This window comes from Sceloporus occidentalis, unplaced genomic scaffold (assembly GCF_023333645.1).
Source record: "Sceloporus occidentalis isolate IW3139 unplaced genomic scaffold, rSceOcc1.0.p SCAF_1, whole genome shotgun sequence".
NCBI classification, from domain to species: Eukaryota; Metazoa; Chordata; class Lepidosauria; order Squamata; family Phrynosomatidae; genus Sceloporus; species Sceloporus occidentalis.
Window position 1 is genome coordinate 51,659,647 of NW_028316981.1, and position 19,362 is coordinate 51,679,008.

A 19,362-nucleotide genomic window follows, 5' to 3' on the forward strand; every position below is an offset into this window, starting at 1 on the left:
TCCTACATTAGACCAATTGTAACAGGAAAAATGAGGTGACAAAATAAGGTGACAAAAATAAAGTGGCAATTTTTATCTGATTTTGCTCTGAATTTATTTGAGCTTAATTAATTAAAAATAAAGTGAAATCTGCAAATGAAAAAAGTATGGGAATATGTGTTATTTTTTAAAAATTTCAGAGCTTACCCCATCCAGCAATATCCTTGCAAAACAATTCAAGCTGCGGCAATAATGCACATGATTATGAATAATCTAGACCCTGCAGTGGCACAGGTAAGGAACAGTCAATCAAACCTGAGTCCTGGAAAGAAATGGTAAGGCTGATGACAATCCATCGGGTTTTTTTTAAAACTAGCATTAGCCTCAGGTTTAGAGCTGTTGCCTCATGGAACACATGCTAGAAGACAGTAGTAAAGCAGTGGAAGAGAGAGCTGTGTTCTACATGACAAGTCCTACACCCTTTAAGCTAGCCCATTGCCTTCAGGTGCAATGTTACAGAGCTGAAAAAGGATTTAGTTGCCAGTTCTATTGGCTTCTGTGCCTGGAATGGTAAAGAGGTGACATCTTGTTCTTGCCTCTGATACCTGGGATGAAATTTTACAGTAAGTTTCCAGACTCAGATGTAAACTTTCCCAAGCCAGGCATTCTCTCCATGCCTAGGCCTATGGAATATTTTGCTTGTGAGTAGTGAGTGACCCAACTAAAGAGACTAAGGGGAGAAGCAGACAGGGCTAAAGGAGTGGCCAGAGCCCCAATCACCCCGAGACCAGATGCCATGGTCCTGAGGTTGCCCACCATCATGGTCCTTAATGGACTGTGAAAAGGAACAAAAAGAAATCACACCTTTCATGGCCAGTTTTGGGCTGCATTTGGTGGCACCGGTGCAGCCTCCACTTGGCCTTAGAGCATGCATCATGTGCACACCCCACCCCCAGATTGGCGCAATGGTGGCCCTTTGGGAATGTCTGTTGGAGGCATAAGACACCAATTAAATCAGGGCAACTGTTGGGGGCCACATTGGACCCCCAGTGGACTTTGGAGGGCCACATTCTCACTGCACCCACTGCAAAAAATGTTATAAAGTTTCTGTAAGGATTTCTGAAACATTTTCTATTTTACAAGCTGTTTTACAGCAGTGTTAAAATTCCTAGGGCTAAACTCAACTGCTAATGCCAACTAGAGTAGATCATTGTATCAGTGAGATTCACATTAGTGTTGATCTACAATTCACCAGCAGTTCAGTGTGTCTATTCTAATTGGGACTAGCAATCAGATTTAACCATATTAAATTCATATAGTTCCTCTGATTTCAATGAGATAATTTAACTTAATTTAACTTAATTTTGTCATATGTGTGTGTGTGTTTAACTAAAAAGGGCACATTTCATTATTCTAAAAGATAATTTTTAGGTCGTGTTTAGGTAAATGTACCATATCTCTGTATTATAATATGAAATATGTGTGGATGAAATAGTCACTTATCTCTTATCAAGCAGAAATATGGAATATGCTGATCACCATGGCCCTTATCACACGTGAAAATTGGGACTCTAATCTGAAGCCATTCCGAAGTGAAAGAGAAGCAGAGTCAATTCAATCCAGGCAATTCATGTGATTAATTATCTCACGTGAAAAGCGAAATTCTGGTCATTCCTGAGGCAGGGGCAAAATAAATTACCACACCATACAGATTCAACTATTCGAATTGGCACCCTTGCACATGCTCAATGGGGCTCTGGATGCTGTCATCATTCCCTGCTACCTCCACTTGCCCCCTCCTTAGCACCAGGATGCAGGGGTGAAACAAGAGGTGGAGGAGGAAGCAGAAGGATGCAGGAGGCCACTGGGGGCAGATCAGATCCCAGACCAGCCCATATTTTGGTTTTCCTGGTGGGAGGGCTTGGGTTTCTTCTCTGCTTTCCCCACTTCTTTTGGGGGGTTGGGCTCCCTAAGGGTGGAGGGCCCCTTTCCCTTGTTCTTCTTGTTTTGGTTCCCTGGCTATCTGGTCCGCTCGTTGCCTCTCCCTCTCTCCCAGGATTTAGGTGCCAGCTACCTACCCTTGCCTCCATTTAGCTCCTTTGTTTGCCTCTCTCTCTCTCCTTCTCCCAAGCGTTTGGCGCCAGCTCCCCCTTTGTCTCCATTTGGGCGCCTTTGGTGGCCTTGCTCTCCCTCCCTTTCCCGGGCATTTTTGCGCCAGTCTCCTTGTGCCCTCCATTGGTTCCGTTGGCTTCAGTCTCCCCATAACCTGTAAAGGAGGAGGAGAAGGATGATCAGGACACAGGGGGCCAAGGGGGGGGGCGAGATTGGGGTGATCTTCCACACCAGACCAATTCGAATTGAAATCGAAGTGAGCTTGGAAACAATTTTTGTGAGTTCACTTGTTACCGGATTCACAAAAATCAGGAGTCACTTTGGATTGACTGTAGAGCTGCCTCAGAACTGCACCCCATAGAAAGCAATCACATGTGATAATACATCATGTTTTAACATACATTCACATGGTTGGACCAGGAATGACTTCGGATTTGAGCTGCAAAACCCGTCATCTGATAAAGGCCCATGAAGAAATTATTTTGAAATCTTATAGAGCAGCACTTTTCAAAATACATTTTTAAAATATGCCTTTGCAGTTTCCTCAGGAACTCGTAACCTATGGAGGAAATGGACAAGTTTTCAGCAACTGGGCCCAGGTATGCTGTTGATATACATATTTTTTTTTGCCATGAATATTGTAAAAAATTGTGTCCACACTCATATTTTACACATGTTCCTCCCATTCTCTTGATTTATAATCAAAATAAAAGAGCATGTGAGTGGATGGGAAAAAGCCCAGTCTGTTTACCTGCTGGCACCCTGAGCTACTGCTCTGAGAAAGCTACAAGATGGAGCACAATATGATGAATACTGAAGGGACCTCAGTCTTTCCTATAATTCAAAGATCTGCAGGAACCCTTGCACAGCAAGACAGGAGAGTTTCCAAAGCAATGATATGGGATTAGAAGAAAGCCAGAAGACTCAATCTCAGCAGGCTTTGTGAGTGAATGAGAAGAAACAGTATCACTTGTGCAGCATTTGTGTTATGTGCATAATATCCTCAGGAGCAGTCACCACCAGGGCAATTTTAGATGAACGGGGCACACAAAAACCACTTCATGAATTCAATAACTATGTCAAGGGTGGGTGGGGGGGTCTGCCCTTCAGGGTGGTCCTGTCAATTTTGGTCACCAGATATTGATGTTAGGGATGGAAAGAATATTTGTTATTCATTCCCAGATTGAAAAACAGGGGTCCTGACCGTTAGGAAACTGATTGATAAAAGTAATAGACCTGCAAGAATCCTCCACAGTTTTCTTCCTGTCATGCAAAAGTAATCTTGGCCAGAATTTCCTAAGGCAATTATGAACGTGTAGCCCAGAGTTACATGTTTGTGACTGGTTCATATTAACAATACCAATGTATTCCCCAGTTACTAGGCAGCTGCCACTGTGATTAATGGGGTCTGTTCTCCTGTTGATCAGGAGTGTGTGACTGCGCACAGTCTCTGATGTCAGGGGGAACTGTGGCAGGGACTCGGCTTTTGGAGAGCACTCACAGGAAGGGTGGAAACATCAGTCAACTGCTTCTCAGTTGACTGGAGAACAGACCCCTGTTGACTGTAGCGGATGCTGTCTGGTAAGGGGAGATTGGGGAGGTCAGACTAGGAAACACTACGTAGCTATATAGTGATTATGCACTAACTCTTTAGTGAATTCTGGCCATCTCTCTCTCTCTCTCTCTCTCTCTGGTAGAGTTACAAAGCTTGGTAGATCAGGGGAGAGCTGTGGATGTAGTATATTTTTATTTCATCAAGGCTTTTTGACATGTGAAATAAATAAGTGTGCCCCCCTCCCACCACCACCAGTAGACAGCATTATAATTAGGTGAAATTGTAATTGGTTGACAGACCAAACCCAGAGAATACTTACCAATGGTTGCTCTTCATTCTGTAGAGAAGTGACTAGTGTGGTACTTGAGGCTTCTGTTCTGGGCCCAGTCGTTTGTAACATCTTTATAAATGACTTAGATGATGAAACAGAAAGCCGCTTATCAAATTTGCAGATGACATCAAATTGGGGGGGGGGGGGGGAAGTCCAGAAGACAGAATCAGAATTCAAAATGACTTTGACAGATTGAAGAGCTGGGCAAAGATTCACAAAATGAATTTTAAGAGGGGTACAGGTCAGGTACTCCATCTAGACAGGAAAAATGAAATGCACAAATATAGGATGGGTGATAACTGGATTGAAAGCAGTGCATGTGAAAAGGATTTGGGGATCTTAGTAGACCACAAAATAAGCATGAGTTAGCAACAGCAGTAGCCAAAAAACCAATGCAGTTCTGATGTGCATCAATGCAGTATAGTATCCTTACTGAGGGAAAAATGTAGTGCCACTCTGTGGCAAACTTCTGCTGAACAAATCCTGCCAAGAAAACTCCATGATAGGGTCATCTTAGGGTTGCCATATGTCAGAAACAACTTGAAGACACACAACACGTGTGTGTGTGCGCGCACACACACACACACACTATCCTGCTTTGGTCAGGCCTCATCTGAAATACTGTGTCCAACTGTGGGCACCACAGTTCAAGATAGATATTGGCAAGTTGGAAGGTATCTGGAGAAGGGCAACAAAGATTATCAAAATTCTCGAAACCAAGTCCAATGAGGAATAGTTGAGGGAGTTGGTACAGTCGGCCCTTCTTATACACGGATTTTTTATACACAGATTTAAGCATACACGGTTTGAAAATGTTCCAAAAAAGTATAAATTTACCTTGATGTTCCATTTTTTATTAGGGACACCATTTTGCTATGTCATTATACTTAATGGGACTTGAGCATACACGGATTTTGTTATACACGGGGGATCTTGGAACCAAACCCCAGCGTATAACAAGGATCCACTGTATGTTTAGCCTGGAGAAGAGTAGACTGAAAGGTAACAAAGATATCTGTCTTTAAATATCTGAAGAGATGGCATGTAGAAGATGGAGCGAGCTTGTTTTCTGCTGCTGTGCATGAACCATCTTTGGAGATCTTTAAACAAACAGAGGTTGGACAGGCTTTATTTGCATATTCTTGGATGGCAGCAGGCTGGATCAAATGGTCCCTATAATATCTTCCATATCTGATTCTATGATTCTGTTTGAATATTCTGAAATGTTCTAGAAAAATGATTCTGTGTAGAAAAATGTTATTTCTTTTGTAAAACCTATTTACTGCACAAAGAACATAGTTTTTTCTGTTTAGAAAAAGGGTTTTGTAAAAAAACCATTTGTTTTTCTATGCAGAATATTTTTTTCACAATATTTTGGGATGTTGGAATATGGCAGAATACTGTGGAGGAATGCTCACTTTCTCCTGTGACAGGCACAGATCTACCAGAGTTTTTTCATCATTGCATGTGAGGGTGAAATAGTCAAGGATTTATATCCTTAATCATTGCTATGCTTCCTTGATGGATGTCTGTTTGACATTTGTTTGAAAGAGTTTTTTGCATACAGATCAGAACTGGAAAAGTTGGACTACCACTCCTATAATACTGTAGCCACTAGCCCTGCTGCCTGGCTACATCCAGAAGATGTAACATTTTAAATCTCTGATAGAGATGCAAATTCACAATGAGGAGTGATCTTGATTGTGCCCCATCATCTCACATAACTGTGTTTCTTTCCTCCAGTGCACAGTCCCCCACCCTAGGTTCCCCATCTGAATTGTAATTATAGCTGCATTTTTGGAACATAGCTGGCATATATGAACATCCTTTCATGTATACTGTAGAGATATGAACATGCAAAATTCAGCCCCAAATTGTTTGAATAGATATTCAGCAGATCTTGTCCCTTTTCTTAGAAGCAGATCAGCTTCAAATGGCAGGCCAGAGTCTTCTGCATCCTTTACATGAAAAAGGGAGGAGCTGCAGTACCTCTTCCCAGCCTATAGCAGAGCCACCTATGCATTATCAGAATGGAGGCAAAATACCAACAAAGGGGACCAAATGAGACTTGAGATTTGGATGCTTTCAAACAAACTAGAATAATAAAAATGAATGTGTGACCCTGAGCAAGTGCAAAATACACTTGGCTCCTAAACACAACAATTCCTTGGCCCATCTGAAAGTAGGATTCTCAAGTTCCCAGGCAGAGTGGAGCCCTCTCAGCTTTGTATCTTTCTATAAATAACCTCTGTGCTTCCAAAAGATATAAAGATGTATGCCAAACATGCTTCTGTACCTAGTGTGCCTATCATTCTTTAGGGTGTGTGTATTGGGCTTTGCTGTGAAATACAGGCATCACGACATTTGGAAACTTGCTATCTGTTCCATTGCTCCAGCAGCCTTGTTCAGCTCAGATATGGGTATGATATTGAACAAAGGTTTCCCAGCAGAATAAACAATACTTCTTTGTCACTGGTTACTTAAGAACACAAATCGGATGAATTATTTTATTTAGTTGTGATAAGGACAGTTTGTTCTCAGTACTTGGTGCCATGTAAAAGAGACGTTTAAAAATTAGTTATAGCTGTAGCTATTTTGTTTTAGCTGTAGCAATAATATGCCTTATAATGTTATTTTTGGTGTTTGTTATCTATGTTGTCCCTTCCTTTTTTTTTTCCTAAGAGGGTTACTGAAGAGCATGTCTTGGGATGAAATTCCACTATCATCTTTTACCAAGGCCTGGGGCCATCTTTGAATCAAACAAGGCAGGCTGGTACTCCCCCCCCCCCCACCTGTCTCTTTTTGTTATTAAGAAGCCCCGATACTTGTTCTGTCTAAAATAAACAAAGCTATTTTATGACATTTATGTTCATCATGCTAAATAATGATGAACATTATTCTACTAAATACCAGGGAGAATTTTGCCACTTATAAATGCAGTTCAAATGGTCATGTCTTTAGTTCTAAACATAAACATCATGTGGGATTAAGCCTCACTAAACACAGTGGGACACTTCCAGTTTTTCACCTCAGCCTTTTGTCATGGTGCTCAGTTATCACTTTTCTCCCATTTCATCCTCACAGGAATCCTGTGAGGGAGGTGGTCCATGGGAAGCCTATGAACTTCGTACTTGCATGGAGATTTGAACCTTGGTTTCTGGACAAAGCTAGATGAGATGTTAATATGGACTAGAATATAACATGTCCTATGCCTCTGAAGAATACCTAGAAAACTGAGGTGTTTCAGAATGAATGTAGCAACTAAACTATAACCACTGGAGTAGTTACAGGGATTGTGCTAGGCCTGTTGTACACAACAGCTTAACTGGTCTCGTTCCATGCACCATTAAAATTTTGGGTCATGGCCTACCTGGACCCAGGTTATCTGAAAAACTATATTGTCCTGTTGAAGTCCACTCAGGTTTTAAACATTTGATCAAGGCCCTCTCTTTATGTCCCACTAGTAACAACTGGTTGCTTCTGTGTCTATGAATCCATCCTGGGATTTAGTCCAAATGTTAAAGGAGCCATCCTTTCCTAAAAATAGATTCAGACTGTGCAAACCAGCAGGAAAAGCCAGGTTGGGGACAGAGTTGGGGTGTGGCATCCATATGGCACACACCCCAGCTCCAGCCCCAGGGTGGCATGATGCCACACCCCACACCCCATGGCGTGTGGTGTCAAAGTGCTCCTCTGGCACTGTGTTCACACGATGCAGCGCCAAAGGAGCACCATAAAGCCATGGTGTCACAGCTATCACACCCTTTGCAGGGCACAAAAGGCCGCTTTTTGTGCCTCTTCTTGTGCCCTCCAAAGGCCAGATCGGGGTTGTGGCGTGTGGTTGCCGTGGACCCGATCTGGCTGTAAAAGGAGCAGCTGCAGGCCACCCCTTAGGAGCGGTCTGCACAGCCCCTTAGCTTCTATTCTGAGGCCATGGACAGCTCATTTAAGGTTTCAATTAAAGGCCAGGACAGGTTCACTACCATCCTTATGTAGAAGCCACCAGCCACCACTGTGTCCCACCAACATCTGGTGTGCAATTGATGAGACTTCAAGAAAGAGGGAAAGACTAAGCTTTATTGATGGCTGCTCTCATGTTCTGAACCTCTTTATCAGGAGAAGTCCATCTAGCCCATTTTTGAATCAGCAGGCAGGGGTTTTTATAGTTTTTTGTTGCTTTTTCAGGCTATGTGGCCATGTTCTAAAAGATTTTCTTCCTGGCATTTTGCCAGCATCTGTGGCTGGCATCTTCAGAGGTGTTTTTATTTCGACAAGATTTGGTCTTGTTATTACAGTTTCACATGCACACATGCACTCAAAACTGCATCTATAAATAGAAGATAACCAATTTTGGGGGCTATGAGAGTCTTACACCAGTCCCACCACTGTCACCAAATGTGAGAGCCTCCACTTGTACCACCCCTATGGCACCAACTGTGAGGGCCTTCTCGATGCACTTATGGTTCTTGTGCAAGATTTTATTGATATAATCCCACCACTGGACACACCTACCTCTGAACTGTCACATGTCTGCATACTCCATTCCAATGCAATATCACCACTGTAGCATTCATAGAGGCATAAACGTATAATATAAAAATTAATTTATTAAACAGAAGTTCAAAATACAGTTAAAATATTACTTATTTAGCACATTCACATCTTAACCCACCCTAACTGTCATCTCTCTGACTCTCATATTCCTAACTCTAACATACTTGTCTCTCTCACTCTCTTAACTGATGTCCACCTAACCTTTTAAAGATCCCTTCAAACATCCAGTGAATCACCAGTCACTCCCACCATCCCAACAATGAAGGGGCTACTTCCATTTTCAAAGCTGCTGTAGGAGCAGAGCAGTTTGGAATAAACAGTTCTCAGGGGAAAATATGGGAGGAAGGCAACCTCATTACACACCCCTGCCTCCCACGTTGATTCTGCATTTCAAATGATCTCGCCCTAATTTTATGGAAAGTTGGTAGTGGGAGTGATTCAGTTTTGTCACATTGGTCTGCTGCCATCTCATCTCATCTGCCCCATAAAAGCCGGTGAATCCTGACTGAAGATAAGGAAACCCAGCTTGTTGTTTTTCCATTTCCTTCCCTACTCTAGTTTTGGCTGGTGATGCACTATTTGTCTGAAATGACTGAAGAGCAGACATTAGTCATGTACAGTGGACATCCTTTAGGACTTTTCCCTAGCCATCGCAATGCTCCTCGATTAGTCATCACCAATGGCATGGTAAGCGCTCACTGTCAGTTTATCCTGTTTCTTTGTGTGTATGTGTTAGTTATCTCCACACTGTGAAGTCAAAGGCTTTTATGGACAGCATCCATAGTTTTTTGTGGGTTTTTCAGGCTATGTGGCCATGATCTAGAAGAGCTTATTCCTTACGTTTCGCCAGCATCTGTGGCTGGCCTCTTCAGAGAACATCTTCAGAGAAGCACACTATTTGTTGTGCTTCCCTGCACTGACTTTAAGTGAACCTGATAGGGTCCTGCAGCACTTTCTCTCTGATCCTTTGACCCTGGTAATGCAAGGAAGAGCAGTAGAAACTATCCCTCACCCACAGCAGCACTATAATGGGTACTTTCTTGTCTCAGGCTGTCTCTCCCCCACCAGATGGACAGGGCATTTTATTCTTGGCCTGCATTTCCCCCTTACTTTCAGGGCAGATGGACAGCCATGAAAAGCTGAAAACAGAAGCTTCAGAATGTGGCATGAACAGGATGTATGGAATAAAGACAGCTAGTTTCCAGAACATTCCTGTGTTTGCAGTGCACAAGCTATAACAACTAAGAGGATATACCAAGTATGATAACATTCCTCTATTGCAGGGCACTGGAGAAGATCATGACAAAATGGCCCCACAATCAAAGTTGACTAAAACATCTTAGCCCCAGTCCCATTCATGTTTTCACCATTCAGTGAACTATTCCCTTCCCTGGTTTGGAGTTCATCTGTACATCTCTTCCTCTTTTACTCAGCAGCTCCATTTTGGCCCTTGTCCTGTCAGCACTCAGCCACTTAAGTTTTGTTTTAGAGTAAGGGTGGGAAACTTGTGACCCTCCAGTTGTTGTTTGCATCTTCCCTTAACATAGCCAAAATAGCCAATGGAGGATGATGAAAGTTACATTCCAAGAATATCTGGAAGGCCACACTTTTTTCCTCATCACATTAGATTCTCATAGCACCCAAGGTTCCTTTTTTTATATAATGTAATTCTTACTTTTATATCCTGCTTTTCATCCAATGAATGCAGGGCAGTTTCCATGCCTCTCTCCTACATCAATGAAATCTTCATTAAAAATCCTGTGAGTAGGTCACACCAAGACAGAGACACCAGCCCAAGGTCTGAATGAGTTTCATAATACAGGCTCAAATTAGATTAGTGAATGAGTTTAATAGTTTCTATGAAGCTATGGCCCTGTCTGTACAGGCCAATTAAAATCTGCCCTCATCAGTTCTCTCAGCGGGGAGTCTCAATGATTCACAGTCCAAACCCCAGCGCTAGTGTGAAGAGGCCAGATGATGTCTGGACTGTTCAGTGTCAAACCCAGGGTAAACTACTCTTAAAACATATTAAAATAACTCTCTGCTCTGGCTCTTCCCAAAAGATGTGGATCCCTCTATTGCGTAGCAGGGCAGCTGGTTAAAATGTTTCCCTCAGTGCCACCTGGTGCTACCAGCCTACTGCAGTTAGTAACTCGCTCTGAGGTCAAACAAGGTGCCCGGCCATATGATCAAGGCTTAGCACCTCTTTCTGATCTCAGAGTGAAGTAACACACCACTGTGGCACTGGCACCATGTGGCACAGTGGAATGCACATACGAACAGTTGCCAGGCATCAGAATGGAGGGCTCCAGGTAAACGGGAAGGTTTGTGCAGCTCCAGCACCTGGATGCTCCAGGCAAATCTGGAAGTATTCTAGCCTTTGCAGATACTGCTCATGTTTCTAGTTTCAGATAAGTCGGTGAATTTAATAGTTTTGGGTCAAACTAGCACCTTAATGCGTAACTAAAAGAGGTGCTCAGCCAACTAACGTCTGTTTGTCATAGCATATTATTTTGCTCACCTGTGTACTTTGCATTTAGTTCAGCTTATTTGTGATTGATCATTGGAAGGTCAGCATGGGCTTAATTTGCAAGTTTCAATGTTGAGTCACATAGCTCTGATGAAATCCGACAATGGAAAGGGGGAAATGGATAAATGCAGGAGAATATAGATGCTCCTTAACATTGAGTTTGAACTCTATGTGCACTGGAACCTGAATCTCAAACGTCCCAGTCTAAGCACTACACCATATTCATTCTATCATTCTGCTATCTTTTCTTTGTGTATCAGAGAAGAAAAAAAGAGAGCTAATTCATGTGCATTGTTAAGAATTCCCCATATCTGACAATGCCACACTTGTTGTGACTGAAACATCTAGAATTTGATCTCTCTTACTCTTTCTGTGAGGTTCTCTTCCATTTTCTACATGAGAATGATTGATTGGATTTAGCTGGGGGGATAGTAGAATCAGCTGTAACAGGACTTTATTCAAATATCTCTTTTTACTTTTTCTTTGTTCAGGTAATTCCTAACTATTCCACCAGAGATGAATATGAGAAAATGTTTGCAATGGGGATTACAATGTAAGTATGTTATCCACTGTTCAAATTTGCTTGATTTCCCTATTTAATTTATATGGAATATCTTTTATTTCAGAATTGGGAAGTTTTTTAGCAGAGTCGGTGAATGTCTGTACATTACATGTGATTCCTCTTCTAGTGCCTTTGCTCCATCCTGGAGAATCCTTGGACTTGTAGTTTTGTTTAGGTACTTGGAATTCTCTGCTAGCGAGTTCTAGACTAGTCCACTTCCCTGAATAGCTGCTCAGCTTCTTCTCTCAGGGTACCTTGGGAATGATAGCTCAAGGAAGAGGACTAGAGTTCTCTAGGAGAAAATTCCAAGTTTCTCACCAAACTGCAAATCCCAGGCTTCTCTAGGATGGAGCTATGGCAACTGAAGCGATATCAAACTGAAGTGTTATCAAACTGTGAAGCCGAAGGCTTTCAAGGCCGGCATCCATAGTTTTTTGTGGGTTTTTCAGGCTATGTGGTCATGTTCTAGAAGATTTTCTTCCTGACGTTTTGCCAGCATCTGTGGCTGGCATTTTCAGAGAAATCTTCTCCGAAGATGCCAGCCACAGATGCTGGCGAAACGTCAGGAAGAAAATCTAGAACATGGCCACATAGCCCGAAAAACCCACAAAATCTATGTTACCAAACTGTTTTAGTGTAGATACATTCTGTGATGGGAGAGGATGGGACACGAACATGTGAGAGGCTGAAAAGCAATGCATTTATAGAAATACAGTATAGCCTAAGGCTGCAAGCCACTAACAGGAGTAAGCCTTCTTGAACTCAGTGGGGCTTACCTTTGAGCGGACAAGCATAGAATCACACTGTAACAGTCCATGTGAAGAGAATAAGAGAGGTGTAGAAACATGCTAAAGGCTCCAGCTAACTAGGAAGGAGGAAATATTCTATCAGTCGGCCAGATAAGGCGATAACAGGCTGCATCAGGTGACACCCTAAAGGGGATGACACCACTGCCTCCCAAACATCTGCCTTTTGGCAGAAACGAGCTGTGGTGTTTGCCTGCATCCCTTTAAAATGCTGAAGAGATGGTGTGAGTGGGGCAAAGCTCAGTGGGAGCACTTCTACCCTTGTCCTCAGCTTACTTCTCAATTGTGGCAAAGTGAATTCAAAGTGCAAAAGTAGTTCACACTCAGGTTTTTTTAAAACTAACTTTAAAATTTTAATTTTAATTAAAAAAAATCTTTCAACATTTTTCTTTAAAAACATCACAGCTTACCAAATTTCCACTTTAACCACATGAAACTACCTGTAAAAACAGTTAGGTTGTGTGCATATAATACTTTAAAGATACAATTTTAATTTTGCTAGTTGTTTATGTCACAACTATTACTATTACATTCAGTGACATACAGGAATCATGATTTATGAGTAATATTGTACTAAGTACTAAGAGTACTTGCTAAGAGTTTTGTATGGTGTGGTATTGGAGGAAGTCAGTGGAGGGAGTTACCAACCCTAGTGATGCCAATCCAACCATCCAGGCAGACTTGCCTCTTTTGGTATGCTCTGGGTAAATTGTACAAAAATACCCCCCTCCCTGGTCAATATGGACAGTGGGGAGGAGGGGGTAGTCCTTCAAGATGCTCTAATTTGGCAGGGACAGTCCAAGTTAATCCTCTGTCATCCTACTTTTTCAGCTGTTTTAAAAATGCCCCATTATTTCTCTCCTCCTCCCACTTTTGCCCTTGTCCTCAGCTTACTTCAGTTGCTGCAAAGTGTGTTCAAAGTGCAAAAGTACTTCACACCAAATTAATTGAGCTGGCAGGGGGCAGAATCTTGCCCTTTCCTGAAGACTCAGTGAAAAGCAAATGGCTGCAGCCTTTCCTGGCTTTTGAGTCTTTCCTCATTAATAACATTTGCCATCGGCCACAATCAGATGATGTTTGGCCATAGGTGCTCAGATTTTCACCTGTGAAATGATAGAGGGTATGGGCATACTGACTGCAGGGGTTGGGGATTGTAATCTGACACCAACCTCAAGGGCAGCAGGTTGAGAAGACTATACCAGGCTTGCAGATGGAAGACAGTACTAGTGTGCTGTTGATTTTGTTAATTATTCATTTATATCCTGCCTTTCCATACAATATTGGGACTCAAGGCAGCTTAATATTCTTAAAATACACATAGTCAAAACACTTACAGTGTCATGAAATATACAAAAAAGTATTATTAAAAAGCAGTTAAATTATCCATAAAAATTGAAACCAATCAAAATGAATCTATTAAAAACATTAAGCTCCATTAGGATCTGCTTTTTGAAGCAAAGTAAATTTGGTGGGATGTTTTATTTATTTTTTCTCTTATAATATCATCCAGATTTTACTGAGAAAAATATGGTGCTTGCACTATTATTGAACAGGTATGGACAGATGACAGCAGGGAGCTATTGCTACATTGGACCGCAGGGAATAGTCCATGGCACTGTGGTAAGACAAAAGTTCTGCCTGGCAGAATGTACATTGTGTGAAAAAGGGCAGCATCACATCATTTCTGATCAAGGAGATAAATATAATATCTCTTACAGAATTTGGAAAGTTGATTTTTAAAAGGAATTAATTGTTTAATATATTACAGAAATGCGCAAAGGTACCTAGAAAATTGTGCCTGTTTTTTTCACTTGCTAGGTTGATTTTGAAATGTGACTTGGCCTAGCCTTAATTTCCCCCAAAAGTAAAGAATTACCTATGATAACACATTACTTCCAGGTGCTGATCTCTTAACTGTAGAAACTGCATAAATAGTCAAAAACTTTTGTGAAGACAAATCCTAACATCCCTGTTCTAAGGCACTCTGAGAGATTTTATTTTAATATACTTAACCCAGCCATTGCCATACATTCAGTCACAAATGTGAGTCCCCAGTACTTTTTCATGGAGAAGCCAGCCTGTTGTTTCCGAAGGAGGTTCAGTTTTTGAATCATAATGTTATAATTTTGTGATGTGAATGGGCTTAAGGTGCTATGACATACAGTGATAATTGTTTCTCCTCTAAACGCTGATATTGAGAGATGGCTGTGTTGTGACAGTACATTATGAGCTTCCAGCCAGTGAGAGCTTTTTATGCAAATAGGATCCAAATTCAAACCTAGATTATTTTTCTTAGTTGAGAAATTTCTGTCTTCCCTGCCTTTCCCCCAGCAACTTCAAAGAAGTATGTATATGGCATAGGAGAGTGTCCTATGCTGAAGCTGTCCATGGTTGTTCAGCATCAAAAAAGAATAATGTCTGAGGGTGAGGAAATCTTACAAATTGTATAGATAATTTTAATTATTTTTTAAAAAGTACACAGACATCAGGTTTTTTCCAACCCAATTATGAAGACATTTTTGGATTTTGGCAAATTCTTATCAAAAAATAATACAAACAATAGTTTCATCCATTCTAATGTAACCTTGCACTTTCAGGACAATTTTGGAGATGCACTGCATATTGTTACCAAAAATCTAAGTGTACGCAGAGCATTAATGTGCATCCTGATCCAAAAACGCTGTGAAACTCATGCCTGCATTCTCACTAAGGACTGCATATAATAATAAAAAGCAATGGATTAGCCATGTGGAATTCCACATGATTAGCATCCTGTTTATATCTGTTTGATAGTACCATTAAATGTGGCATTGGTAAGTGAACACTGTATCCAGAAGTCTAATGACCCCACTTTTCCTTGGCTGCCTTGCTAAACCCACACATGGTAGTGGCAACAACCAAATTTAAAGTGCAGAAACTGCATGCCTCCATTCTCACCAAGGCCTGAGTTGAAATGTCATCAAAGCCGCCTTCATTTTGCCTAAAATACATTTAAAAACAAATAAACCTACAAGTACTTTCAAAGATGAAATGATCAGTTCTAAATAGTAATCAAATGTTGCTTTAGAACTAGTAAAATAATTGGGAAATTACATTAAGGGGATCCCTTCTGTGCAATAATGGCCTTTCCCCATTGCTATATTGTTTTAGCTAACAGTGCTGAATGCAGGGCGTCGCTACTTGGGGATGGAGAACCTCGCTGGGAAAGTCTTTGTTACCTCTGGCCTTGGAGGAATGAGTGGGGCTCAAGCAAAGGCTGCAGTCATTGCTGGCTGCGTAGGAATTATTGCTGAGGTAACCCTAGATGTTGTTATGGTTTTGTATGATTTTGCTTTTTGTTATTGTTGTTATTGCTGCTGCTGCCATCACTATTATTTATGACCACCATTCCCTTCTAGGTTTTCCTTCACCACATTCCCTTTAAATTATTCATCCATTTTGGAAATTGTTGGGGAAAGGCCAGGATATCAGATATTCATTTGTAGTGTATTTGAACCTTGACTACTGGAAAGCAAGTGCAATATGATGATTTGAGTATTTGGAATATGACTTTGGAAACCAGGGTTCAAATCCCCACTCAGCCATGGAAACTCATTGGGTGGTCTTGGGCAAGCACACTCTCTCAACCTCAGAGGAAGGTAAAGGCAATTCCTCCTCTGAACAAATCATGCCAGGAAAACCCCATGATAGGTTTACCTTAGGTTTGCCATATCAGAAATGATTTGGAGGCACACTACAACAACAACCACTGGCTCTACACTCCACAGTTGACAAAGCAGATTAGGAGGATGACAGAATCACCACAGTTTGTGTGTGCATGCGCGCGCGCACACACACACACACACACACACACACGGAACATGCATGAAGTACCATGTATTTGATATTGTTGCTGTTGCTTCTACTTTTCTCTCTGCTCCTCCCATTTTGGCCTTTTGTCCCCTGCTTATTTCAATAACTGCAAACTGAGTTCACCCTGCAAAAATACTTTTGCCTTGGAAGAATGAGTGGGACTCAAGTACAACTCAGTGGGAGTGATGAAGGAGAGAAGGAGGTGGAATCTTGGCCTTCTCTGTAGGATTGGGAGAAAGCAACCTGCTGCAACCTCCCCCAGCTTGTCTTTTCTTATCTAAAGTGAGGTTGGATGTGCATCTTTCAAGTGTGCTTTAGTTGCATAGCAGTGGGTTGGACTGGGTGGCCCTCATGGTCCCTTCCAACTCTATGATTCTATGATTCTATGGACAATGTTTTTTTCCCCCATCCTGACCACACTGTGATGTTGCTTGGCCACATGTATCCTGGTTTTCAACTGTGACATGTCAAAGGGTGTACAGACTAGAAGAATGATAAGATCACCACAGGTGGCAGACACACACATATGATGTTCCTTGCATTTGCTATTTTTTTGTTGTCGCATTTGCTGTTTTTGTTGTTTCTTCTCTCCCTCTCCATCTCCTTCCTCCTCTTCCTCCTCCTCTTTCCCCCTCCTTGTTCTTGAATTAATTCATTTATATTCTGCTTCTCCCTGCTCCCACAAACTGGGTCTCAAGGCAGCTAACAAAAATTAAAACAAATACAGTTAAAAGCACTTGCAAAGACAGAAATAAAAGCCTACAAAAAGTTATTATTAAAATGCAATTAAAATGTTACCACTTCCACTCAGGTGCTGCCATTGCTGGAAGAAGCAACCATCTCAAAGCACTGCTCATTGCACCCTCTAAAGCAAGACACACACTTTAAAACCTCTTATTTGTATTTTTAATGTAAAATGAGATCTTCGAAACATAGTTATTTTTACACTGGTTATACTTTATCTGTTATTGGGTTATTTAAAAGTGAGTGCATTCATTTTTGGTTACATGGTGTAGTGGTTTGAGTGTTGGGCTATGACTCTGGATATCAGGTTTTGATTCCTTGCTCAGCCATGGAAACCCACTGATTGACCTTGGGTAAGTCACACTCTCTCAGTCCCAGAAAATCCTGTGAAAGATTTGCTTTAAGGTTGCTGTAAGTCAGAAATAACTGGAAGGCACAAACCAACAATAAACGTACAGGCAGCATACCATATTTAAGTGCAAAACATGGAACTGTTCAGTTGATAATATATATCCATGATGGGAATTCTACAGCCTTTTCCGGAACAAAATTGTATAGGCAATGTGCACAATTCAATGTGTAGTTCCATTAATTACTTTATTAAGGCGTATTAATGAACACGTGGCTTTTAAGAAGAAAGCTTATATAGAATTTGTTAGTGGCAGCTAAAGCTATATAGTTCAGAAATGTAGGCTGCAGCTGCACTACAGAAATAATGCAGTTTGACACTGCTTTAACTGCCATAGCTCAATGCTATAGAATCCTGAGAATTGGCGTTTCGTGCGACATTTAGCCTTCTCTGTCAGAGAGCTCTAGATAACACAACAAATTACAATTCCCAGAATTCCATAGTGTTGAGACATGGCAGTTAAACTGATGTCCAACTGGACTAATTCTGCAGTGTGGATGAAGCCTATGACTTAATTATAGCATGCTAAACTCCAGTGTTTCATAAAGAGATGCATGTTGATGCAAAGAGATTTTCTTTTCTCCTCTCGCCTGTTGTTTTTTCCATCACTTCAAAAGCTTTTCAGCTTTCTGGAGCAGGATTTGAGGGCATCTGTGCTGCTGCAATGTGAAAGGTTTCAACTTTGTCTGGTTTCAGCTGACAGAAGAAGTTTTACCAGCAATGAGTCTCATCCTATATTTATTGAATTTAATACACTTGAGTATTATAATTTTATAAACAATTCAGTGTAGACATCATTTATACATTAGAAAGAAACTTAATATTTGTCGTAGGTGATTTAAAAATTAAGTATTGTTTATTTTTCAGTTTCCCTCAAACATTCAGATTTAAACCATTCGCTCATACAGTATCTTCTTTTTAGTTTCCGCATTTCTGGAAATTTCACAGCTGTAGCTTCATCTTTATCCTGTTTAGCTCTGCTTCAGATTATGATCTTAAATAAACTATTCACCATCATATCCACTTCAAGCCTAGACTTTTTCTTTGCCTCAGTCTATTTTAATCAACCATTAATCTGGGGGGGAAAGTTCCAAGAGTAATGAAGGGGATATGCTGTTGAGAGAATGTTTTGCCAAATGTGGATTTTGTGAGGCAGGCAACTGTAGTGGTTGACAGATACACCAAGTCTTCCTCACTCGATAAAACATTTCCCTGGGAGCTGAAATGTTTTCATGTGAAACAAGCCTACCATTATAGCAGCTTTATAATAGCAGCTTTATAGCACTGCTATTAAACATGGCAATAAAGCACTTCAGTGGCCCATGTAACTTTACCGTTGATGATGGGAACAGAATCTTGTTTCTATATTTGTTCTAACAGTAAATTTCACTGAGTGGTAATTTGTGTTTTATAACCTGCGAGTGGCCTGCCCCACATTAGATCTCAGATTTAAATGGTGTTGGTTAGATGAATCTCTGACTTACAGCTTACAATAAGGGGGGAAATCTTATAAAGTTCTCTAGTCACTTTTAAAAAAATCTAATCTTTCAGGTGGATGAAGCTGCTCTTTTAAAGCGTCATCAGCAGGGGTGGTTGATGGAAATCACTAAGAGTCTGGATCACTGCATTGTTCGGCTTAGGTATTAATTCTACATATTCAGTTCCTGTCTGTCTGTCTGTCTGTCTGTCTGTCTAGTATCTTACCTTTCTTCCAACATGGGAGCCAAGGTGGCTTACTTCATGAATTAGCACAAGTGAGAGAGCAAGCGTGGTATAGTGGTTTCAGTGTTGGACGATGACTCTTGAGAAAAGGGTTAAATTCCCACCCAGGCATGAAACCTGCTGGTTGATCTTGGGCAAGTCACATGCTCTCAGCCTCAGGGGAAAGCAATGGCAAACCTCCTCTGAATAAACCTTGCCAAGAAAAC

At 41.2% G+C, this 19,362-nt stretch overlaps 1 protein-coding gene across 1 annotated transcript in view; it reads left to right on the plus strand.

The window, feature by feature from the left end:
• LOC149321401 (urocanate hydratase-like) overlaps positions 1 to 19,362 on the plus strand; it is an 85,711-nt gene that overhangs the window by 19,964 nt on the left and 46,385 nt on the right. Inside the window, exons 3-9 of the mRNA XM_089521078.1 lie at positions 180 to 273; positions 2,631 to 2,690; positions 9,090 to 9,218; positions 11,553 to 11,614; positions 13,983 to 14,049; positions 15,580 to 15,723; positions 18,986 to 19,074. Of these exons, the coding sequence (XP_089377204.1) occupies positions 180 to 273; positions 2,631 to 2,690; positions 9,090 to 9,218; positions 11,553 to 11,614; positions 13,983 to 14,049; positions 15,580 to 15,723; positions 18,986 to 19,074 (645 nt within the window). The remainder of the gene's footprint in view (positions 1 to 179; positions 274 to 2,630; positions 2,691 to 9,089; positions 9,219 to 11,552; positions 11,615 to 13,982; positions 14,050 to 15,579; positions 15,724 to 18,985; positions 19,075 to 19,362) is intronic.